Consider the following 26,249-nt stretch of genomic DNA (forward strand, 5'->3'; position numbering starts at 1 on the left):
CAAGGAAGGAGTAGGGCCGGAGAGAGACACTGTGGTGGAGGAAGAAAGAGAGAGGGGCAAAGGCAGAAGAGAGAGAGACAGAAGAAGGAGGAGGAGGAAGAGGAGGAAGAGGAGGCTGGGAGGAAGGAGGCGAGGAGGAAGAGGGTGGGAGGAAGGAAGGAAGGGAGGGGAGGAGGGAGGTGGGGCGAGCCACTAGGTCATGACGAATAAGCACTTCCGGTGCTGAGTGTACCAACAAGCCAGTTTACTGTCCTCACCTACCTTCTTGGACAGCTTGCGGCTGTCTTCCACAAAGCGCTTTTCTCTGGGAGTAAAGGTCCGAAGACTGGCTTTGACCTAGAAAGACATCATTGTTGAAAAAGAAGAAAGGGCAGCATTTAAACGGACTTCATTCTCTTCTCATTCTCTCTTCATTCCACTGGGGAGAATGTGGAAACTAATATCTTCTGACCCTAAGGCCTCTGGCAGGAAACAGAAAAATGGAGGCTAACCCCGGGGCTCCCCATGTGTTTCTGGGGATCTCATTTCACCAGCTAGTTACTTGGGTGGGTCAGACAGGATCCAGGGGACCCAGGAGAGGGTTGCATCCACTTTGCAAATCAATGGAGGTATTTTAACCACAGCCCGGACTGGGTTCAGGAAGCTCTTAAACTAGTCTCAAAAAGTAGACGTTCCCTGTCAAGGTTCTGACATGGTATTTTTACCAGTAATACTTGGCCTGGGAAAATTGGTCTCCAGCTTATAAAAACATCTTTCCACTGAGAATCTCATTTCCTCTCAATCATATGGAAAAATAAGTAGATGCGTCATTTGAGACCCATCTTCTGAGGAATAAACTGAGGCTCAGAGAGATGAAGTGGTTTGTCCAAATCATCATACTTGAGGGAAATCTCAAAGAATAAAATTCAAGTCCTTCTTCATCAGATGGACAACTGGAAAATCATACAACTGGCATATATTCTTCATAAAGCTTTCTTTCCTAACACTGTGGTTTGATCTTTGTGCCTAGTCTATACATTAAAAAATTTTTTTTATGTTTTATCTATTTTTGAGAGAGAGAGAACATGCAAGCAGGGCAGGGGCAGAGAAAGAGGGAGACACAGAATTTAAAGCAGGCTCTGGGCTCTGAACTGTCAGCACAGAGCCCAATGTGGGGCTCAAACTCATGAACCATGAGATCATGACCCTGAGCCGCTGTTGGACATCTAACCGACTGAGCCACCCAGGCGCCCCTGTGCGTAGTCTATATACAAGTGCTTGTCAGAAGAAAACGGGAAATGAAGGATCATCTGTGGTACAAGATACACATAGGATTTCCTTTGAAGGGAAATCAACAGGGGAAAAGAGGAAGTAACAACACCACCTCTAGACTGAAGACCATACCCAGAGTTCTAGCATTATGGGGAATGAAAATGTAAAAATGTCTCTGCCATTGATTTTCTGAGTAATTTCTGAGATATACTAAACAAGAAACAGGGTAGCATGGGAATAATTGTAGAGACAGAAAGATCTGGATCTGTATGCTGACTCACTCATTACTAGTAAATCAGTGCTCTTATTTAATTCCATTTGCTCATCATAAAATGGCATTAATGATACCTATTTACCAGGTTTAGTGGGAGGATTAAAGGAACTAATGTCAGAGCCTGGCCCATTGGAGGTGGTCACTAAATGGCAGCCATTCTTATAATTACTGTAAAAGCTCCATTACCCTACATTCATCTATCCCACTAACTGGATTAACCTGTGCTCTCCTTTTCCTTTCTCGAACCCTCTGCTGACGCCATGGCATATGCATGGTCACGGCTAAGTAGGCCACTTCTCAGCATGCTTGGGAATCTCTGCTCCAAACCATTGAATTGTATGTCTGAGAAGAATCAACTGTGCCAACTTCTGAACTTGTTGATGCCAGTTCTGCCCATTACCATAATTCTACATTTTAATCAATTATCATAGAAATCATTGAAATCCAAGCATGGACTAGAAGACTTGGAATTAATGTTGCCCTTGAAAACCTTGATAGGATGACGAGGTCAGTCACTAAAAAAGATATTGTTTTTGAGGTAATGATTTGATGGATAAAACAGTCTGGAAAATTCTATATTCAGATTGTTTGAGTATCTTGAAAGTAGATTTCCACTTTAAAAAAACCCCAGAAACTAGATATCATTAAAGATGTTAGGAGGACATTGATGAAAGAAATATGTTATAGAACTGAACATGATCCATGCTATAAAAAAAACAGACTTTTGGGGCACCTGGGTGGCTCAGTTACTAGTTAAGTGCCCAACTCTGACTCATGTCATAATCTCACGGTTTGTGAGTTTGAGCCCCACATCATGTGCTGACAGCTCAGAGCCTGGAGCCTGCTTCTGATTCTGTGTGTCTCTCTCTCTCTACCCCTCATCTGCTTACATTCTGTCTGTCTGTCTCTCTCTCAAAAATAAATAAACATTAAAAACCAGATTTTTATGCCCACAGCTAAAGATTAGCAAATGAATATTTACATATTTTATATTAAACTAACGGCTTAAGGTACACTTTAAAAATTCCTCCCTTAACTGCACTTTCCAAATGAGTAATTACTTGCCATGATTGTGTTGGACAGCAGGACATCTACTGAAACAATTAAATAACATGTCAGAGGCTTGAAAATACATCTATCTGACCCCCAATTGTTGCCTTAGAAAAGATTACATGTAATAAAGATTTTTTTTTAAAAAACCTAATTTCTCCTTCTACTCTTTTGGCTTTATTTTTTTCTTTGACATTTAGATGAATTGAGAATTAAACACCATCATTTCTACTAGCTCAACAGGATTAATACGAGCTGAAAACTGAATTGTCCGGAACTGATTTTATAGCTGAGTTTTAAAACCCTGTTCTCTCTCTCTCTCTCTCTAGCTGCAACATTTTGGAAACATTTTACACAGAGTCGAGTCTCGCCAGGCTGTTCTTTTACCTAAAGGTACAGAGAAGCTGAGAGGCCCAGCTCGGCTTACCGGGTTATATATGAGGTCCATCTCCAAGTAAATAGCTCCTTTAAAAGCTTGTTCTAAGTCTTTATTCTTCAATATGTAGCAATTTGGTTGTCCGTCTTGAATCTGTCATAAACAACAGACAAAATACAAACTTTCTAGGGGGTTTAAACTGAACTGGTAAAGTTGAGATTGTACAAGGCACCCACACATCAAGCAGATATTCACCAAATCTGAAATTTATCAGACATCAACTTTAAATTTGACAGTGCTGTTATTACTGATAAGAAGATAAAGTTACCATCACTACTGGAACTGGGTTATTAATGGAAAGTCAGTTGTACGAATTATTCACAGGGCTACATGGACTTTCTCTCAAAAACCCCAGATGTTATACAGTTTTATTTATTAAAGATGATAAATATTCTACAAAATTCCTGGCCAGAACTTCTCAAGATGGCCAAGGTCATGGGAAAAAGGAAGACTCGGAAGCTGTCACAAATCAGAAGACAGAAGGAGATAAGATGATGAAACGCAATGTGGTACCCTGGGTTTGATCCCAGCACAGAGAAAGGACCTTAGTGGAAACGCTGGCAAAATCCAAATAAAGACCAGAATCTAGTTAACAGTCATACACAACATCTGGTTCTTTTTTTAGTTTTGACAAATGTACCATAGTAATGTGAGGAGTTAACATTAAGGGAAATGAGGTGAGGGGTATATAGGAATTCTGGATTATCTTTGTAACTTTCCTATAAGTCTAAAATCATTCCCGACTAAAGCAGTTATTAAAATGTTTTGGAGAAATGAATAAAGGGACTGGTTTTTAATAAGATGATCAGTGTTTCACAGCTGTGAAGCAATGCAAGTTAAATACATGAGCATCACTGAAGTTGAGGTCAAAATCCACTAATATTTATAACACACAAAATGCTAAAAATTTTTCAAAATAAACACATTCTTCTGATATCCTCCCTCAGCCGGCGGGTCATATCACTTCCATACCCTAATCTGCCGGGGGACCTGGCACGTAAGGCTTCTAAGAAAAATACCTCCATTTTGGAAATGACCTGGGTCCCATTAAGGCATTCTCTTCCCAGACTTGGGACCAGCTGTGCTTTTGCACACAGCAGTATGGGGTACTGTTGAAACTCCTGGCTTGTAAGACGCCTACCTGTTACCTCCAAAAGGACATTAGAGCAAGCTCGAACTAACCAAAAGCTCCATTTGCGATTGTAATGAGCAAAGATTCCAAATAACGTAGGAAATTTGACAGCATGAAATGTGAGCCATATTTTCACTGACTATTGCTGTCACTACAAGCATTCAGCACAAGTGTTCTTATAAACAGTGGTGGAAATGAGTTGAATAAGTCATGGGGGGAAACAGAGCCATTCCACTTTACAAGGGAGAGGTCACCTTCCTTCCCTAAGTCACCCCACCTCTCTGATTGAATAGGTTTTACACAGAGAGATGGTTTTCCTGGCCAGTGGCTCAGAGGAAGGGGGTGCCCCATAAAGACCTGATTTCCTTCCCAAACGGTGTCCAAACAGGATTCTGAGCTTCCTCTTTTATCCACAGTCTCACTTAATAAATTGTGGGTGTTAAAGTTGAAAGAAATAAATACAAAAACAGCATGACAACTTGCCAACCTGACTTCAGTCCAATTTAGCTGCGCCTCAACCCACAGTCATTGTACTGTTATCTTAAAATTTCCATGATTTCTTAAGGGTTAGGAAAGGTCAACAGAAGAACATGAGGTATCAGTAGAAAAAAATATAGATTTTATACTAATTTTATTTGGTTTTGGTTTTTTTAGTAAATGATCTTTTCCTCTTTTTCAATGTCCTAGTATTGTGTCAGCAAAATCACAGAATCCACCCAGGGACGTTCAATCAGTTATTAAAGCTAGAGATACAATTAAAGCTATTCATGTTGGGCACTTTCATATGATATTATCTTAAAATATGTCAATTGCAAGTTTATACATTTGTAAAATGTTTGAAAAATTACTAAAAAAACAAAAGCCCCTTTGAATTTCGACAAATACCACAATTCCTTTCCCCGGATGGAAATTAGATAGGAATTTGGCATGCAACCTTCCTAAATTTGTGCTGAGAATTTATTATTCACAAATACATCCTTTAAAAAAGTAAGTTAGACTTTTTTCCCTGTGGGAAACAGTGTTTTGCAACTTCACTGTGCATCTACAATATGGCCTGATAATTTGTATATAATAGTATACAGATGTGCCTCCTTTCTTTAAACTGCTATATAACATCCAGAATATGAAGTTATTAATTCTCCTACTGATGAACATTTCATTGGTTCCTATTTTTCAGGTTGTCTGCTATAAGGAGTATATTTCTGGAAAAAGGAAAGAGGAAGGGAAATAAGAAATTTCCTTTTTTGAATTGAGCTGTGTTTAGAGTTAACAGCAGGTCAATGTATTTGAATATTAAGTATTATAATTAAACACTGAAATAGTAACCAAAGGGACTATTTTTTAAATAGTTTCGTTTTTCACAGTCCTACTATATAATTGAACTTCCGAGAGAAGAACGCAGGATGAAAAGTTCTAGAACATCTCAACTAGCCAAACTGCTGTATGAGAGCATCAATACAAGAGGAAAGGAGAGTAAACCATATTTTTCCTGTTGAGAAGTATGTTATACTTAGAATTCAGAAAATAATTTCTGTTAGTTTATAACTCTAAAACTTTTATTAAATGGTAGAGCAATTAAAATAGCACCAAAAGAAAACCTAGAGCAGAGAATCTACATATGCTTTTGTCTCTAGGTATGAGAGAATCACTTAAATTAAGACCTAAACTTAATTTTTAGATGGCTGTTGATCAAGGCAAAAAGGGACGATACAGTTTTCGCTTTGTGACAAAAGGAGGTCTTTAAATTCATCAGGAGTCTTCTTGGGTTGACATCTGAGATGATTTAATTTCACTGGAAGACAAGGGTCTTTGGGTAAAATAATAGATAAAGTCTTTAACCTGTTATGAGATAAACTCTTGTGAATGCCTTTTTGTACATTTTTGTACACTCGCCTTTTCATAGGTGAAAAGTGCAGATATTAGGAATAATTCTCTGCAGTAATATCAATTTAACCTTTTTCTTTGAGGTCTATTTACTTTTGAGACAGAGAGAGAGAGACAGAGTGGAAGTAAAGGAGGGGAAGAGAGAGAGAGAGACACAGAATCTGAAGCAGGCCTCAGGCTCTGAGCTAGCTGTCAGCACAGAGCCCAACACGGGACTTGAACCCACGAACCATGAGATCATGACCTGAGTCAAAGTCTGACGCTTAACTGACTGAGCCACCTATGTTTCCCAATACGGATTTATCTCATTAGAAATATGACTTCCACAATCAGGGAAATGGGAATGTCCATGTCCTTCTATTTAAAAAAATCAACAACATGATATATCAGAAAGGTTTTAACATGATCATGCAAACAGTTAATTCCTGGTTAAGTTATAAGAGACAGGAAGTCTGTTTCTGAGTAATGATTCGGGACTTTGGAGCCAGAGGGACAGCTTACAAAGAAGATAGTCTGGTTTAGATTTTAATCTGACCTGAAATCATCTTTAAACTATTCAATATATATTTTTGTATTTAATAGAATTTTAAATCTTCTTAAATAAGCATTAGCACCGCAAATAAAAGTACTCTTAAAAGTTGGGTGACAAAACCAAATTTTTAGTCAAAAAGTACTGCATTCATTTCTTAGAAAACAAAATTTTTTGAAAATCAGCAGGTCACAGAGGTTGGTATGTGCAACAGGGCACACAATCTTTGTGTCACCTAGAACTCTCTTGAAATAATGATCATTATTATGCTTATTATAAACTTCTTTGATGTGATCAGGTACCAACCAATTCAATAGAAAAGATAGTCAGAATCAATATGCAGGAATAAAACGATCAACCGGTTTAGGGAAGGAGGGTACATATTTAAGATCGAAATTGAAACTGATGAGTCATATCGATTCCCTAGCTTCACGAACTTGACGTGAAAAAATGAACATTAGGTAATAAACGTGCCTGTCACCATCAGACACTTCTCATTCTGGCGAAGAGGAAAATACTCCAGTGTGACAATACCACAATACAACAGTCATCCCTGCAGAGGCACATACAAAATGACTCTTCAATAAAACGTGAAGTGAACAGACACGTGGCTGGGAAAGGGGAAAAGAAATCCATTTTACTTGGTAACGAGTCACATTCATATCCCCACTTGGACACAGGTCTGTTTCCAATGGTGTGAGTTACAAACAACATGGGAAATTAAGAAGCCCACAAGCTCTAACATAAAGTCAACCACCAGCCAGTGGAGATGGCATTGAATTCATTATCCCAGACCCTCATCATTTATATCCTACCCCTCTCCCTTCCAAGGCCATCCATCCCCCCTGCTACCTGAATCCAAATCGCAGCTCGGAACTTTGGAAATGGCAGAAAACTTTGGTGTACCCAGCATTTTGCAACTCCTCCCTAAAATACAAGCCACCGTGGGGTGCCTGGGTGAGTCCTTCAGTTAAGCGTCTCACTCTTGATTTTGGCTCAGGTCACGATCTCATTGTTTGCTGGACTGAGCCCTGTGCTGAGCTCTGTACTGGCAGCATGGAGCCTGCTTGAGATTCTCTCTTTCTCTCTTTCTCTTTGGCCCTTCCCCTCCTCTCTTTAAAAATAAATAAACAAACATTTAAAAAAATAAAATAAAAGCTACCTTATAAAAGTAACATATATTAATTGTAAGAATTGTGTAACATTTATAAAAACGGCTTAAAAGAAAAAACCGTGTTTACAATATTTCATTTTTCCACATCTCTAGTTTTTACTAGACAGTTGTGTTTACTTATCTTATGAATGTAAGATCTTAGTGTATTTGAAATGTAAGACTTCTGAGGCGGATGTACTGAGATTAAATTCTGACTTTGCCTCTGATTGGCTGAATAACTTTGGACAAGTTACACAACTCCTCTGTTCTTCAAGTTTCCCAATCTGTAAAATGTGAATACAAAATTATCCAGATCTCAGAGATTGTTATGAAATAATCGGCAGAAGGTGGTCAAGAACAGTGATATGGATGGGACACCTGGGTGGCTCAGTTGGTTAAGCGTCCAACTTTGGCTCAGGTCATGCTCTTGCCATTCATGGGTTTGAGCCCCATGTCTGGCTCTGTGCTGACAGCTAGCTCAGAGCCGGGGGCTGGTTTTCGAATTCTGTGTCTCCTTCTCTCTCTGACCCACCCCTGCTCACACTGTCTCTCTCCCTCTCTCTCAAAAATAAATAAAACCTTAAAAAAATAGAACATTGACAAGGACACTGAACTTACTTAGTAAATGGTACATCTATTTTTTAGTCCTATATTAATTTGTATATTTTTAAAAAATTTTTTGTAGCATTTAATTTTGAGAGACTGAGAGAAAGCACAAGCAGGGGTGGTGGGGGGAGGTGGTACAGAGAGAAGGAGACACAGAATCTGCAAGATCCCAGCTCTGAGCTGTCAGCACAGAGCCAAACGTGGGGCTCAAACCCATGAACTGTGAGACTGTGCCCTGAGCTGAAGCTGGATGCTTAACAGACTGAGCTACCCAGGCACCCCTAATTTGTAGACTTTTTAATCACTTGTCTCTTAAATTAAAAAAAAAAGCCTGGGAATTATTTCCCAATGTAATAATCAATCTTTCTACATAATTTAGAACACCTTACAAATATTCTATGATTAACTTAACCAATCCTTCACAGTAAATTGCAAAGACTGCTTCAAACTTTTTTTAATGTATTTTGAGAGACAGAGTGAGCAGGGGAGGGGCAGAGAGAGAGGGACACACAGAATATGAAGCAGGTTCCGGGCTCTGAGCTGTCAGCACAGAGCCCAGTGCAGGGCTCGAACCCATGGCCTGTGAGATCATGACCTGAGCTGAAGTCAGATGCTCAACCGACTGAGCCACCCAGGCGTCCCTCCAATTTTTCACTGTAAACACTGTGATTTCTTCATACATAGCCATCTTTGTGCATCCATGATGCACTCCTAAAACTAAACTCCTGGAAGAGGAACTGCCGAGTCATGGGACATACCTATTTTTGTGGTTTGGGGCCAAGTATTGCTAGCTAGCCCTCCTCAAATTCTATATTAATTTATACTCCTAGCCGCAGTGAATAAGCCCATTTATTTCCTTGCAACTTTGCCAACTGCAGGAATTTTTATTTAACGTCTAGCAATTTCAGAGGAACAAAATGTCCTCAGGTTGTTTTACTATGTAAGTATTTTTTTTTAACAACTAATGAGACTGAACATTTTCTTTCATATGTTTATTAACCGTGGAAGGAGCTAGGACTGTGAAGCCAGATTTAGATTCAATTCCCCCTTCTGGCATTTAGCATCTGTGTGGCCCTGGGTATAAATTCCTAGAATACAGATGCTCAGGGATATGTGTATATTATATTTTAACCCATTTTATCAAAGTGCCTTCTACCGGGCTTGAACCAAGTCATGGTTCTGTCCAACAGCATCCGAGAGAGTCCTTTTTCTATTCTTAATCATCACTGGAAATGAATAATCTTTACCATATCTGTTAATCCAATTGCTTAAGCTAATTTGATCATGTATGTTACTAAAACAAGGGTAAGGAAAATGAGAGCTTATATTTCTAGTGCTATTGTATTCACTATGCATTCACCAAACCATTTACATCCTCACCACAGACATCAGGAGGCAGATATAATTCTCTTCATTTCATCTCAGAGAAAATGGAAGCAGAGAGGTTAAGTAACCTGTCAAAGATCACAGAGCCAGTTAGGGGACAGGACTAGGTGCCAACCCAGGTGGGCTGACTCCATCTCCCTTACTTTTAAGGACCATGACCATCACTGAATAAAGCACACACCATTCACACGCTTATTAGCTATTTGGTTTTTTTAAAATAGATTTTTATCAAATTGGTTTCCACATAACACCCAGTGCTTCTCTCCACAAGTGCGACCCAACATGACCATTTCCACCTGTTTGAATTAACTTTTCCTGCTAGACTGACTTTGTCTCTTCCTTAAAGATAAAAAACAAAAACAAAAAACTTCTCTGGTAGTGGTATTATCCATGTGTTTCTATGCTGCAAGTATTTTTTACTTTGTGTTTTAATTTACAATGGCAACATTTGTTTCCCTATATTGACATCTTAGGGCTTTTTTTCCTTTATCATTCCTGGTTTTCTTAAATGAGACTTCCCCATTTTACTAGCAGTTTTATTTATGAAGCTTGTTCCAAGTATTTGACCTTTAATTCATGGTATAATAGTTATTGCATTCACTGTAACACACTGATGCATTTTTTTCCCCTGATGAGTAAGCAACTGGCTTTCCCAGAAATGCTTACATAGTGATCACTTCATTTATCTCTTTCCTCTCCCTTTGCTCGTGTTTCAGGGTTATTATATATACAGTGACCTCTAATCATTTTGTCTTTTTCACGTCTTTTAGTAGAGTCCTAGAACTTCCTCACATAGCTCTTAAACATTATAATTGTTCTTTGTTTGTTCGTTTCCTGCTATTAAACTCTTTGAAGCTTTAAGTTGTTAAAATGTTTTCCTATTGGGCAATGCCTCTGAATTTTTTTTCTAAATTTTGATCTTGATTACACCTTTGCTGACCTTTTTTTATCCCAAAATGCTACTTATTAATTTTCTTTATATTTACTTATGCTTAATCTGATATTCTCAGATAACATAATTTCCTTCGTTAAAATATAATTTTTCTTATATTTTTACATTGGCTGAATGTGACATAGAAACGAAGTTTTGTTTTGAAATTGTCGATATGGAAGCTCATTAAATTCAGAACATCTCTGGTCTCTCAACACGACGTCTGATGTTTGTCGTACTTCTGGTATATCTTCATCATGTGAAGGCAAAACTCATCAATTACTAATTTATTAAACTATTTTTTTTCATAAGTCAAGAACAGATGTCAAATTTTATCAAGGGTCCTTTTTGCATCTATTGAAGTTGGGTTTTTTTTTCCTTTAACATATTAATAATATAAATTACACAATTAGGTTTCCTAATGTGCTAAGTCTCACTGAAAGGTGTAGTTCTTTTTTACAATTGCTGTTAAATGTGTTTTTTTATATCAGAATTCTTCTAGTCTCAAGGAATAAATTCACAAATTTTCCATTTTCCTTTATGTCCTTAATATATTTTAGTAATGTACAAACCACCTATGCCCTTAGAGTTAAAAAAAAAATGCTCTTTAACAATATGAATCTGTTATTTTCTTACTTGAAGGAAAAGACTGAAGGACACATGGAGAAAACAGCTGAATTCTTTGATGATAAGGATTTTTTCCCAATATTTCCACAATTAATTATTTCACTACACAATGCATCCAATACCTGATATTCAAGTTTCTCTAATTATATTTTCAACATAATTTTTTCTTCCTATTTTTTATACATTAATTTTTCCAAATGGGGAGCTGTATTATATTTATAGTAATTGGGGAGCCTGGGTGGCTTAGTTGGTTGAGCGTCCAACTTCGGCTCAGGTCATGATCTTGTGTTCGTGGGTTCGAGCCCTGTGTCAGGCTCTGTGCTGACAGCTCAGAGCCTGGAGCCTGCTTCAGATTCTGTGTCTCCCTGTCTCTCTGCCCCTCCCCTGCTTGTTCTTTGTCCCTCTCTGTCTCTTAAAAAATAAAGTAACACATTAAAAAAATTAAAACCCAGCAAAACCAACCTTTAAAACTCTTTATATGGGGGCGTCTGGGTGGCTCAGTCAGTTGAGGTCCGACTTCGGCTCAGGTCATGATCTCACATTTCATGGATTCAAGCCCCATGTCGGGCTCTGTGCTTACAGCTCAGAGCCTGAAACCTGCTTCTAATTCTGTGTGTACCTCTCTCTCTGCCCCTCCCCTGCTCATGATCTGTCTCTGTCTCTCAAAAATAAATAAATGTTATAAAAAATTTTAAAAACTATTTATAGTAATCTGGGGAGACCTTACACCTCTACAACATCCAAGTTCTCTCAAGGTATGCCCCTACATTTATTCAAGCTTTCTTCCATACTCTTCAGTAAAATTTAATTATGCTCTTCATAACAATCCCTATATTTCTTATTTCCTTATTATATATGCTTCCCTTTTTTATTCATTAGGCTTGTAAGTAGCATCCCCATTTCATTGGGTCTTGGAGACTTGAATTTATCAGATACACTGTTTACATATTTCCTACATTACAACTGTTTTTTTTCTAATCTTCACAAATTCCTCTATCTTATTTATTTCAGTTGACCTTTTGTTATGATGCTTAATTGATTTTCAACCTTTGTTGTTTAATTATAAAAACATTTAAGGTAAGGATTTCCTCTGAGTAATACTTTTGGCCCTTATCCACAGCTTGTATGTAGAGTATTTCATTGCTAATTTCTAAAAAGTCTGTAACCTGCACTTCTAGTTATCTACATGGCTACTTGGGATTTTTTTTCCCACCAAATGTTTTGATACTTCATTTTTGTTTTTAATTTATATCTGCCCAACACTGTGATCACCATATTATTTCTTCCTTTATGGAATCTATTGAAGCAGTTGTGACCCGAAAACATGATCAATATTTAAATACATTAAATAGATATTTGAACAGAATATGCATATATTTATATGCCATCTGGATGGCTCAGTCAGCTAAGCATCAGATTTTGGCTCAGGTCATGATCTCTCTTAAGTTCGAGCCCCCCGTCCCGCTCTGTGCTGACAGCTCAGAGCCTGGAGCCTGCTTCAGATTCTGTGTCTCCCTCTCTCTCTGCCCCTCCCCTGCTCATGCTTGCTCGCACACTCTCTCTCTGTCTCCAAAAATAAGTAAACATTAACAAATTAAAAATGAAATAAAACATAAAATTTGAGAATCACTGCTTTAAGATGCCTAAGACTCATCTGAGAACATGCTAAAAAAATAAAAATAGATTCCAGGGTCTCATTCCCAGGAATTTAGTTGCTGTGGTATGGTGTGTAGAAACTTTAATTTTAGCATTGGCTTCATGGAACTTGAAATTTCAAACATCTGGGCCTTCAAAACACATCACGTTACAGCCTTATTTAATTTTTTGTGTCTGATATTTTGAAAGCTGCATAGATAATAATATCATTTTGTGTTTCTAAGTTGGTAATTTTTTTCTTGTGGTTCAAACATACATATAACTTCCACAGGAAATTATTCACATAAACATTCATGTCTGCTTTAAGTTTATTGCTAATGAAATAGGTTTTGGACCCATAAAATAACCTCCTCTGTATATTTTGGATCTACCACTTATTTATCTGTATGTGTCATACTTTTCTAATCTATTTCTGTTTTACCATAGTTGAGGCATCTCAAAGACGCAGTAGCTAAAATGTGTGCTTTTATTCACTGTATCAGGTTTTCCCATTTAATATAAAAGTTTAACCCATTTGGCATTCATGGTCATGTCCAGTTCACTCAGATTTATACTTGCTATCTTCTTATTCCAAGGAATCCCACAAAGCATTATTCTTTCTCCCTTAGCCTGTCCATCCTAACCACTCACCGTATATACTCCAGAATAATTCATGATAATTCCAGCACATTAAAGGTACCCTTTCCTAGTTTCCAGGAGCAATAAGACAAATTTGCCTTATTTTATCTTTTTTTAAAAATTTATTTCAGGGGTGCCTGGGTGGCTCAGTCGGTTGAGCAGCCGGCTTCGGCTCAGGTCATGATCTCACGGTTGTGGGTTCGAGCCCCACGTCGGGCTCTGTGCTGACAGCTAGCTCAGAGCCTGGAGCTTGCTTCAGATTCTGTGTCTCCCTCTCTCTCTGACCCTCCCCTGCTCGCGCTGTCTCTCTCTGTCCCTCAAAAATAAATAAAAGACATAAAAAAAAATAAAAAATAAAATAAAAATTTATTTCAAAGAACACATTGGAGCAGGACTAGGCAGGGAAGTGAGTTGAATATTTGTGTTTTAGCCATTTTAGCCCTGCTAACATTTTTAGGTGGTTAGACACGCATACATATTAATGTAAAGTAAAATATAAATACCATTGGGCGCCTGGGTGGCTCAGTCTGTTAAGCATCAGACTTCAGCCCAGGTCATGATCTCATGGTTCATGAGTTTGAGTCCCACACTGGGCTTTGTGCTGACAGCTCAGAGCCTGCCTGGGATTCTCCCTCTCTCTCTCTCTCTCTCTCTCTCTCTCTCTCTCTCCTCTCTCTCTCTCTGCCCTCCTGCATTTGCATGCATTCTCTTTCTCCCTCTCCCAAAATACATAAATAAACTTTAAAAATATAGACTTTAAAAATAGAACTTTTTAAATACTTAAAGAAAATGTAGGGGCGCCTGGGTGGCTCAGTCAGTTAAACCTCCGACTTCAGCTCGGGTCATGAACTCACATTCGTGGGTTTGAGGCCCGTGTTGGGCTCTGCTGATGGCTCAGAGCCTGGAGCCTGCTTCCTATTCTGTGTCTCCCTTCCTCTCTGCCCCTCCCCCTCTCATGCTCTGTCTCTCTCTGTATCAAAAATAAATAAAACATTTAAAAAATACATAAAAGTGAAAAAAACTTTAAATATAAACATTAAAAAAATAAATATTATTTATTTTACCGGCCAACATTTCAGCATTAATTTAAAAAACATACAATCGTGTGACTGTGTCCATTACAAGACACAAAACCCATCACAGGTGAAACTGGCAAATACTTAATTGGAAATGCAAATGAAGGTGTGTATGGGCATTTATTTGGTACAAGCAATTACAGAAAATTTGTCCCCTAAAATAATTAAGTGGAGCCGTTACTGGTGCAGCTTAGCCCCCTGCACGTGGATTCACAGAGAACATACGGGCTGCACAAAGCCTGTGCTTCTGATGCTGAATTCCACTGCATCTGCTGGGATGGCTTGCACATGAGGTCTCCAATTTGCATCAAAATGTAGGACCCTCCTCAAATGACAGGTGATTTTCTCTCGGACACTGGGAAGTAACAATAAATAGGTGCTTTTCCTATTTTATAGGAAGCAGATTTTCTAAGCCGTCCTATATGGGACCATTCCATAATTCTGAAACGTTAAACACAGGTCTGAAGAAAAAGACATTCTCCTAGAGGAGAAGAGCCCAGCTTTCTTTATCAGGCCAAAGTGAGAATCACTTGAATGTGGATGGAAATGGTAAATAACTTTTAACTGAATTGGAGAATAATTAGAAGACAGTGTCTGTGCTGATAATATTTTAAAACTCTAACTGTGCTGTCTTCCAATGCATATTTACTATGTTATTGACTAGAAGATGCTTGGAATAATGTAAAAATGGGCGCATATTAGAATTCTTAGGATTATAATCCGTGTTAATTACAATTTTTTGTTTTTAAAGAGTAAAAAGTTATACCTATCTGTATGACCATTTGAAAAGCAACAATTTGGGCACCTGCGTGGCTCAGTTGGGTAAGCATCCAGCTTCCAACTTCAGCTCAGGTCACGATCTCATGGTTTGTGGGTTCGAGCCCCGCATCGGGCTCTGTGCTGACAGCTAGCTCTGAGCCTGGAACCTGCTTTGGATTCTGTGTCTCCCTCTCTCTTTGACCCTCCCCTGCTCGTGCTGTCTCTGTCTCTCAAAATAAATAAAAAACATAAAAAAAATTAAAAAGCAACAATTTTACTTGAAAACTTGTACAAAAATGAAATGCATGGAATCATGACCAACTGGCCTGGATTCTTTGAATTCCGTGTATCTAAACATACGCACGTGGTTTGAACAAGTCACTGTCATTAACAGATATACTGATTTCAGAACATGGATTTTTAAATGAGCCAATAGTCAGTCAGCACATTCACCCTGATGAAAAGATACAGTGAATTCAGAACATGCTTTTTATTTAACAGGCTGAAACTTAGCACATTATCATTTTGAGAGAGATTAAAAGTTGAAGTATATTCAATACTTTATACTTAGACATTCTGAAATGTAGTTTGTAGTTTCTCTCTGAAAGTGTAAATCAAGTTTTAGTTTATGACTTGATTAAAGAAAATGTATTCTCACAAAATAAAAAAGGATTCACACTCTTCTCCAAGAAATACAATTTTTGTTTTTAAATATAAAAGAAGGTGTTATCGAATACTACTTCATATCCTGTAAAGATAACGGTGAAGCACTATTTCATTTTTGTAATTCTCTCTCATATTAAAAAGAGCAGAGAAATAAGACCTTCTCCTAGGAGGCACAAAACACAAAACCTAAGGGTTTTCTCTTTATGCTTATTCTTGGAGTTTCAATCAATCCCTCTAGGAAGACTCCCCTCCTGACGTAGTTCACATTGGAGCCAAAACTTTCTCCCTGGTCACTGCCCTGGTATCTCCCTCTCCAAGCCAAAAGCCTTCAGGCTCTCCCAGCTGTGAGAATAAGACTCACCCTCCCTCAATCCTCCTTGAGCTGTCCTCAGTCCTCCCTCCCCAGCCTCGCCGCCAGCCCTGGGTGCGAGGTACCTAGAGCTTTGTTTCCAGAACTTGGCCTCTCTCTTACCCCTGGCTTCTCCGTTCTTGCCCTACTCTCTGCCTGAAATGGATTCTTTCCTCGCTCACCCACCAGTCATTATCAACGCCAGGCTCCTTCTAGACTAGCTCACACTCCCCACTTCCTAAACTTAAATCCATTCCTCCTGCTCTGTGTTTTCTTCTTCCTTTTATTTAGCACTTAGCATCTCAGGTCTTGCATAGTAGGCACAGAGATCACACTGGTGGCTGCCAGAGGGAGGGGAGTAGGGGGATGGGCAAAATGGGTAAAGGGGAGTGTGAGGTCATGGCTTCCAGTTGCAGAATGAGTAAGCCATAGCGATGAAGGGACAGCATAGGTAATACAGCCAATGCTACTGTAACAGCACTGTATGGTGACAGATGGTGGCATACCCTACAGATGGGTGGCATCACTATATTGCACACGGATACAACATCCTGTGTCAAATGTACTTCAATAACGAAAAAAAAAGTATTTTGGGTCTTGTGCATTCATTCCACAGGCATCACCCAAAATAGGCAAGTCTTCAACTCTGTGTCTCACCCCTCTGCACCCTACAGCAGCAAGACAGCGGCTGCACAAAGCGCATCTCGGTCATTGCTTCTGGCATGATGCCTACTTGAAAGGTACGCACTATGGGGCATCTGGGTGGCTCAGTCGGTTGAGCATCCGGCTTTGGCTCAGGTTATGATCTCATGGTTCGTGAGTTCCAGCCCCGCGTCAGGCTCTGTGCTGACAGCTCAGAGCCTGGAACCTGCTTCGGATCCTGTATCTCCCTCTCTTTCTGACCCTCCCTTGTTGGCTCTGTCTCTCTCTGTCTCTCAAAAAAATAAATAAATAAGTTAAAAAAAAAAAAAAGGTATGCACTATGACAGTATAACATCCTCTTAGGAGCCCAGGCTCTGATGTGAGGCTGCCTAATTCAAATCCAGCCTCTACTACTTACCAGCAACAGGGTCCTTCTGTACCTCAGTTTCCCCATTTGTAAACAGCAGTAATAATAATAATAAAGCCTGTCACATTAGGTTTTCAGAGAATTAATGATTAAAAATTTTTGTTTAACATTTATTTATTATTGAGAGACAGAGACAGCATAAATGGGAAAGGGGTAGAGAGAGAAGGAGACACAGAATCTGAAGCAAGCTCCAGGCTCTGAGCTGTCAGCACAGAGCCCGATGAGGGGCCTGAACTCACAAACCGTGAGATCACGACCTGAGCCGATGTTGGACATTCAACCAACTGAGCCACCCAGGCGCCCAAAGGATTTAATAGATCATAAATGCACAGCACAAGGCTTGTTACCTAAGCTGTATTTAACAGATATTAAAGGGGAAAAAACAGATCTAAATAAATGTTAAAACATACTCTCTAAAACACGAGTTAGAATTACTCAAAAACTGAATGATCAGTGAATTAATGAACAACTTAAAATTTGCCTGGTATAGATACTGCGGGTTACGGCATTTTTCCCTATCATATTTATATCTACAGTTTAGGTAGGGCATGAATTCGTTTGGAGAGCACATGGAGCAGGTAGATCACCGAGTATCAGGCAGAGCCTAAAGGGACCCTCTGTAAGATCTGATCACTTGCCCAATTTGTCCATCACACAATCAGAAATGAGTCTGAACTGACACAGCCATGCTGAAGAGCAGTTCTTGAAAATATCCAACTCAATATTCCTGGGCCCCTAAATTCCTCACGAGATCGTGGCTCAGGCCACAGTGCCTTTACACTTTACATGGTAGAGAACCATCAAATCGGGGCTTATTTCTTGGTGTGCCAGAGTCCTTTTATATTAGAATCAGAGAGTGCAATCCACTACAGGCCCTCCCTGGCTTGAACCTTCCTTATGATTTCCCATCAACACTAACAGTCCAAGTCCTTCAAACTTTTGGACTGTCAGAGTCTTACCCCTCTCCCAGGCCACTCTGCCCCAGTGTCCTAACTTGCTCCACATTTATAGTTCGCCCCCAGCCTGCTGCACACCATCCACACTGTTCCCCTGATCTTTCTGGAATCTGACAGTCGGGGGACTGCCTAAGAGCCTTTGGACTTGGAAGATTTCCAGCCCAGAAGAGTTCCCCCAGATATTCACATGGCTTTCTTTCTCACCTCCTTAAAGTTCTCATTCAAATATCCCCCCTGAAGTGAGGCCCTCCCTGGCCAGCCCGTGGAAAACTGCACCCCTTCCCCAAACATATCCCTGGAGCCCCTTTCCCCTGCTTTGCTTTCTACATGGCACCTTTCACCATCTAACATGCTGTCTTGCTTTTTACTCATTTCTTTGTTCTGTATACGGACTTCCGCAACCAAAACACAAGTTCCAAAGGAGAAGATACTGCAGTCATTGTTAGAGCACCACTACATAACACGATGCCCAGCACAAACTGAACATTCGAGAACTATTCTTCAAACAAATGAATAGATCATGGGCAGCTCATCAGCAATCAGAGTAAAGTTAAGGGGGTGAGGGGGCTCCTTGCACTTAAGCAAAGTCTTTCATAAATCATTCTACCTCATCTTGAAGGGCGTGGTTTGAAACCTACATTAATTTAGGTCAGTGGTTCTCTTTGTCCCTCTTCAGAACATCTGGGCAATGTCTGTAGACATCTTTGATTGTCATGATAATGATGGGTGGAAAGGTGCTCCTGGCATCTAGCGGGTAGAGGTCAGGAAGTCTACCATGTACAGGACAGCCCTCTGCACCAGCACACGACCCACCCAAAAGTGTCAAAGATGCTAAAGTTGAGAAACCCCAAACCTGATTTAGGCAGAGGTAATTTCTTAGATCTAACCCAACATCATGGAGACATTGTACATTAAAAGGGAAGACAGGGGGCCCCTGGATGGCTCAGTCGGTTGAGCGTCCGGCTTCGGCTCAGGTCATGATCTCATGGTTTGTGGGTTCAAGCCTCACATTGGGCTCTGTGCTGACAGCTAGTTCAGAGCCCGGAGCCTGCTTCAGATTCTGTGTGTCCCTCTCTCTCTGACCCTCCCCTGCTCACACTGTCCCTCTGTGTCTCTCAAAAATAAATAAAAAAACATAAAAAATTCTAAAAAAAATAAAAATAAAAATAAAATAAAAGGGAAGACAGGAGGGAAGGACGTGGGTCAAATTTATTGGTTTTAGAGAAAGACAGACTACACAAAACTTTTACATGTAAACCAGAGGGAGGTTAAAGATGACACCAAGTAGTGTTCACCCAGCAAGGAGTAAAATATGTTACTGTGGATTTATCTATAAAAACAAGAAAAGAGGGGCACCTGGGTGGCTCAATCGGTTAAGCATCCAACTTCAGCTCAGGTCATGATCTCACGGTTCATGAGTTCAAGCCCTGCATCGGGCTCTGTGCTGACAGGTTGGAGGCTGGAGTTTGCTTTGGATTCTGTGTCTCCCTCTCTCTCTGCCCCTCTACCATTCACACTCTATCTCCCTCAAAAATAAATAAACATTAAAAAATAAAAATAAATAAAAAAACGAGGAAAGAAATGTCTCTACCCTGCCCAAGATAACTGAGAAGAAAAGGAAACTGAATTGTAAAGGAGGGTCTTCATTCCTGTCCCTTTAGATCGCTCTAAAATCGTGTCCTGGGCTCTTGCTACATGTATTCTTTCAGGAGTACCCGACAAAGTTGTAATAAAAAAGGAGAAAAGTCCCAAATTGCCATCTCCTCCCTGAAAGTTGGTGTAGCCTGTTGCTGATGACTCTGAGCAGTTGGTAGGAGCCAAATCTATGAGAGAGCAGAGCTCTACCCATTCTCTTAGAGGAACATCGGGGAGAAGAGAACATGGTGAAAAATCAACCAGACGACCAAAACCAGAAGACATATTGAGGGTTGTAGTGTTTCTCCCTCTGTAAGCATCACGTGAGCTAGTCTTATCTCATGGTTAGATTCCAGACCTCTCTTCCAACAAAAATGCACTAATAGCTTTGAAGAAATAAGCCTTTGGGAAGAAATAAATAAGGCCTTATAGACTCACAAGTCCATAACATCTCTATAAGAAAACATATGAATGGTTGGATGAAAAACTAAAATTCTCTCTTCTGGAAGAATACATTCGGTATAAAAGTTAATGTCCAATTAGTAGGGTGAATTCAGATGCCAATTTACCACCTTTGCTCCTGTAAAGGCATTATTTGGTGCTCTCTCCACTCTGACTTTTTAGGGTATTTTTTCATTCATTCCTACACTTACTCTGGTATGTTATCTTTTAACTAGACTACCAAAATAGCACTTTTTCCAGGAGAAGTTCTCTATTTTCTTCCACAAAGCATTTTTTGAGACTGAAAGCAAACCTAACTACTATAAAGACAAATAGAACTTTTGAGAAAATAGTCTTGAGTAGAACTAAGAACAACTTTGCATTTACCAGCAATTAATCGTTGAAGAAATGGGCAGTGAGGAGGTAATAAAGAAATAGGTATACGTTTTTCATTAACAAATGGAAAATCAGTCAAAGTTCTGTATTCCTTGAAACCAAACAGAACTTCCTATCTTAAGACGGAAAGACTGAGAACGAATTGAAAGACGAGTCAAAAGGTTTTCATCAGTTAAAGCAATATTTGACTGGCACAGAGAAAATTGTGTTAGTTTATATCTGAAAACTACTGAAAATACTGGAAAAGGAAAAGGAATAAAATAATTGTTTCCTGCTATGGCTGGGAGGATTTTTCCTCCCAAATTGACAAAGATAAAACAACTCTACACCAGAGACACTTGTCAACTGTGAAATGGTTTATGAACTGTGTATTAACAACGACAACTTACGGACAGCAAGGGAATGGCAACTTTTCCAAGAAAATCAGGAGGTTTATCTCCATCTTCATCAAACACTGTCACTTCCAAAACATCATGGATATCTTTAATAGGACTGAAACAAGAAATGGACCATGTATTATATACAAAAACACACAAGTGGAATCTGTTCCATGAAGATCTGAAAACACAGTTTCACTAATTAAGCCTGGATGCCCTTGGAGTATAAAACTACCATTTAATTAAATTCCAAAAATTAAATCAAACTGAACTCTATTCCCAAACCTTCCATCATAGAAGATTCAGACATCTGCATGAAAAAAAAGTCAACTTTTTTTACTATGACATTTTCCATGTATATGTGCACTCAGGGGTAAGACTATTAAAGAAACAGGAGGATAAGGGATTAAAGAATGAAGAGGGTAAAAAGAAGGTGATTTCAAAGTAGCTTCCAAATAGGCAGTAAGACTGTCTTTAAATTAATGAAGAAAAAAAAATAATGAAGAATTCCCTTTAAAAAAAAAAAGTGGTCAAAATCACTTTTACTGAGATTTACAGAAAGTTTCCTGTGTTGAAACACAAAATACTAAAAATCTAATGCATATTTAGAAACATTTTTATGTTGACCAAAACCAGACATTACCTATAATGAAAAATGGAGCCATGGTCATTAGCAACATGTTGAGCAAACAAGAAAATCTTTCACATGACAATTTGCAAACCTGCTTAGGAGAGTTAATCCATTTCTCATAGAGCCTTGGGAACTTCCAATAGTGTTTTATAGTTTTCAGATTATAGATCTTTCACCTCTTAAGTTTACTCCTAGGTATTTTATTATTTTTGGTATAATTATAAATTGGATTGTCTTATTAATTTCTCTTTCTGCTACTCCATTACTAGTGTATAGAAATGCAACAGATTTCTATATATTAATTTTTGTCCTACAACATTACTGAATTCATTTATCAGTTCTAGTAGTTTTTAGGTAGAATCTTTAGGGTTTTCTCTATAGAGTATCATGTCATCTGCAAACTGAACATTTTGCTTCTTCCTAATTTGGATGCCTTTTATTTCTTTTTCTTGTCTGATTGCTGTGGCTAGGACTTCCAATACTGTGTTAAATAAAAACAGTAACATTGTGCATCCTTCTTTTGCTCTTGACCTTAGGGGAAAAGCTCTCCTTTTTTCTCATTAAGTATGATGCTATGGGTAAACCTACTTTGTTGAGGGCTTTTATCATGAATGGATATTGTACTCTGTCAAATGCTTGTTCTCCACCTATTGAAATAACTACACAGTTTTTATCCTCTTATTGATGTGATATATCACATTGATTGATTTGTAAATATAGAGTCATCCCTGCATCCTGGGAATAAATGCACTTGATTGCAGTGAATGATTTTTTAAAATGTATTGTTGGACAAATGTATTGTTTGCTAATATGTTATTGAGAATTTTTGCATCTATGTTAATCAGAGGTATTAGCTTATAGTTCTCTTTTTCTGTGGCATCTCTTTCTGGTTTTGGGATCAGGGTAAAGTTGGCCTCGTAGAATGAATTTGGGAGTTTTTCTTTCTCCACTATTTTTTTGGAAAAGTTTGAGAAGAATAATTATTAACTCTTCTTTAAATGTTTGGTGGGATTTTCCTCTGTAACCACCTGCTATTGGACTTTTTTGTATGCTGGGAGTTCTGTGATTATGGATTCAATTTTGATCCTTGGGACCTCTCTACTTTGAAATCACCAACTCCATTCAAAATGTATTCTTTTATTTATAAGCCCAATATTTCTTCAATGCTGTAAGGACAGTGAACCACCATTTGGCCCCAGTTCAACAGGTGCTTCCTCTTGATGGCCAGGCACCTCAGAATCTAAAGCAAACTGGGAAATACATCCAACCTTCTAAATGCCTGAATTTCAAAGAAGAGACAGGGCATCCATCACTGTGGAACAGGTCATTCAGACAAGCTAGAATATGAGGAGACTTTGGGACTCTTTGAGGAATCACAGATAATCTGTTATTTTCCAAAAGAATCCGGCATAATACACATCTTTAGGCATTGTAATAATGTTGTAATTTATAAACTTGAATTTAAGGCAGATCTACATTTATAATCTGCTTTAACTCAGGAATGAATTTGTCTGGATATATGGAAGCTTCCATATACTAACAGATTAATTGAGTTCCTGAAGGAGCTACTTTACAAATGCCTCCTATAACACTCTCTTGCAGTTCCAAATGGCCTTTTCTATTATTAACACTCTACTCTATAAAATGAAAGGATAAAAGCTTTTCAGAAAGATAAAACAATAAAATTCATGCATTGCCCATAAAATTGGACAGAAATTTCCACTCAAGAACCCCAGTCCGCCCCAAACATATCAAGGATAACTGGTCTCTCAGTTAAAACTGCTCCTTGATATTCCAGAGGCTGAAGCACTTACAAGGTAAAAACTTTGTTCCACTCGGGGTTGAGGTTTTTGTAAATGGTGTGTGTCTGAAGTCGGTCATTGCCTAACTCCAACAAGCAGAAAGGATCACTCTTCCCTGGAAAGAGAACACAAGACATTGGTCAAAGCCAAGGAATCTCCTTGGTCAGAGATAAATGAATCGCAGAAGTGACAGAGGCCAAGTGAATAAAAGCCGTGCACTTTATACCATTAAGACTGTGCTCACTGAGAGGGCAAAAGTGAGCATCTCTTCCCAGCAAGTCTTGGGTAGGAATTCAGGACACAGATAGAATCTACACATGCCGGAAGGGGAGCATACCTAATAGATAGGGACTTGTATGCAAGCCAGATGCAGGACTGAGAGCCAGGAACCACACAGGTCACACAGGAGCAGGTGTCAATGTGGCAGGTGGGGGAGTCCAGTTTTGTGTTTTGTTTTAAAACACAAGCTCTCCAGACTCAAGGAGAACTTAGGCTGGGAACAGAGAGGAGCTGCTGTTTTAGGGACGCCTGCGTGGCTCAGTTCAGCATCTGACATCGGCTCCGGTCATGATCTCACAGTTCGTGAGTTCAAGCCCCACACTGGGCTCACTGCTGTCAGCACAGAGTCTGCTTTGGATCCTCTGTCCCCTTCTCTCTGCCCCTCCCTGACTAACGCTCTCTCAAAAATAAACACTTAAAAAAAGAGAGAGATGATTATCCTGTTATAGCTGGAAGCCTAGGATAACATATAGGCTTCTGCACGGTCATGATAGAAGGGGGATAAAGTATAAACATGGCTATGTAGGAGGTAAAACTTCTCTGTAGGGAGGGGCCACGAGCACTTATGGTCTTCTATATTTGTACGTTATAAGAACACATTTGCTGCATTTTTGCTGCTCATAAACATGCAAAAGTAGAATTCCATAAAGCAAGTCTAAAGTTTTTATCTCAAAAAAAAATTAACCTTCTCCCTTACTTCTCTCATCTCACCTCTTCCTTTTTCCACCCCACCTCACATATCCTCCAAAAGAAAAAGAAAAATGGTTAGAAAATCCAAAATCTAAAGCTGAACTCAGAAAGCTTCTGAAAGAAAGAAAGAAAGAAAGAAAAAAGAAAGAAAGAAAGAAAGAAAGAAAGAAAGAAAGAAAGAAAGAAAGAAAGAGGGAGGGAGGGAGGGGAAGGAAGGAAGGAAAGAAGAAAGGAAGGAAGGAAGGAAGGCAAGCAAAAGAAAGAAAGAGAAAAACAGAGGGAGGAAGGGGAAGGAAGGAAGGAAGAAATGAAGGAAGGAAAGAGAAAGAAAGAAAGAAAGAAAGAAAGAAAGAAAGAAAGAAAGAAAGAAAGAAAGAAAGAAAGAAAAATGCTCTCCCCTTTTGTTGGAGTTGACAAAGGGATCTCGAATCAGAACTGTCAGGGACAGAATGAATAGCTCTATAATGTCCATACAACATGAACATGTCGCCAGCCTCTGCAGCAGTGACACTTTACAAAGCAGTGCATACTAAATTAATTGGGGGCATAAGGACAGATGCTCCTCCAACAAATGGCTGAGGAATCCCAGGCCAGGGTCTAATGCAGAGAGTACTCAGGCCTCTTGACCTACTGGCCTACATTTAGGTCACTGAACCTATATCTAATTAACTTAATAACCAGGAGCTCTGAGGTACTGTGCATCAAGGCTGTATGAAGATTATATTTCAACAAAAACAAAGACAAGACAAGAAAACAGAAGAAGAACAGATGCATGAGTGAGTAAAAGTCATTATTAAACAGGAGAGTCTGTTCAATGGACTAGTGGTCTGGACACGTAGATGTCTGGCCAAAGCTTTTAAATCAGGGCTACAATCTTGGTGGCCAGTAGACAATGACCAAGCCATGGCCATAAATGGGTGAGTTGGGGTTGTCACTGACAAACATGGAAAGGGCCCCTGTTTAAATTTAACAGAGAAGGAATGGACTAAAATGATATCAAAGAGCTCTCAGAATCACTGCAGAGATGGAAAAATCGGGCTTGAAAATCACTAGAAATCAAAGAATGGCTAGAAACACTCAGGCACAAGAACATTGGTTAGTGTCTCACCCCAGGAAACCTCTGATGGGGTCTCTACTTCCCAGGAAAACTAGTCTCGGGTGCTTCTATTACTCGCCCCAGGGTTTGGCCGCCTCTAACATGAGTTCTCCACTCCGGCTCCTTTGTCACACTTGATAGAGATGTAAAGGTCTCAGAGGAAGCATCTGGTTGGTCCCACCTAGCCAAGTACCAGGGCCCTAAATGCCAGGGCTCAGAAAAGCGGTGTTGGCTTTTCACCTTCTGTCCATGAACGGAGGCTCTGACCTCTCCTCTAAACCATGCCCTGGGAAACTCCAAATTTACAGGGTCGCTTCCAAAGTTAAACCCAACAGAAAAATCCGTCTGCATCTTGAAAAAAAAAAAAAAAAAAAGTCTTGCTTACTTTAGGACAGTTTTACTCTGGGAGCGGGTTTGGCAGGGCAAGGGGTAGGTTTTACGTGGGGAGGAAGTCCCGAAGTAGGAGAGCATATTGGATCTTTAACCACCAGGAT

At 39.3% G+C, this 26,249-nt stretch overlaps 1 protein-coding gene across 7 annotated transcripts in view; it reads right to left on the bottom strand.

The window, feature by feature from the left end:
* The window catches only part of MCTP2 (multiple C2 and transmembrane domain containing 2), a 244,352-nt gene that overhangs the window by 80,325 nt on the left and 137,778 nt on the right, over positions 1-26,249 (bottom strand). For all 7 annotated transcript variants that reach the window (XM_029952127.1, XM_029952125.1, XM_029952126.1 and 4 more), the window contains 4 exons: positions 23,703-23,805; positions 21,270-21,372; positions 3,003-3,104; positions 262-336 (listed from right to left, as the gene is read on the bottom strand). In XM_029952127.1, the coding sequence (XP_029807987.1) occupies positions 262-336; positions 3,003-3,104; positions 21,270-21,372; positions 23,703-23,805 (383 nt within the window). The remainder of the gene's footprint in view (positions 1-261; positions 337-3,002; positions 3,105-21,269; positions 21,373-23,702; positions 23,806-26,249) is intronic.

Source organism: Suricata suricatta, chromosome 9 (assembly GCF_006229205.1).
Source record: "Suricata suricatta isolate VVHF042 chromosome 9, meerkat_22Aug2017_6uvM2_HiC, whole genome shotgun sequence".
NCBI classification, from domain to species: domain Eukaryota; kingdom Metazoa; phylum Chordata; class Mammalia; order Carnivora; family Herpestidae; genus Suricata; species Suricata suricatta.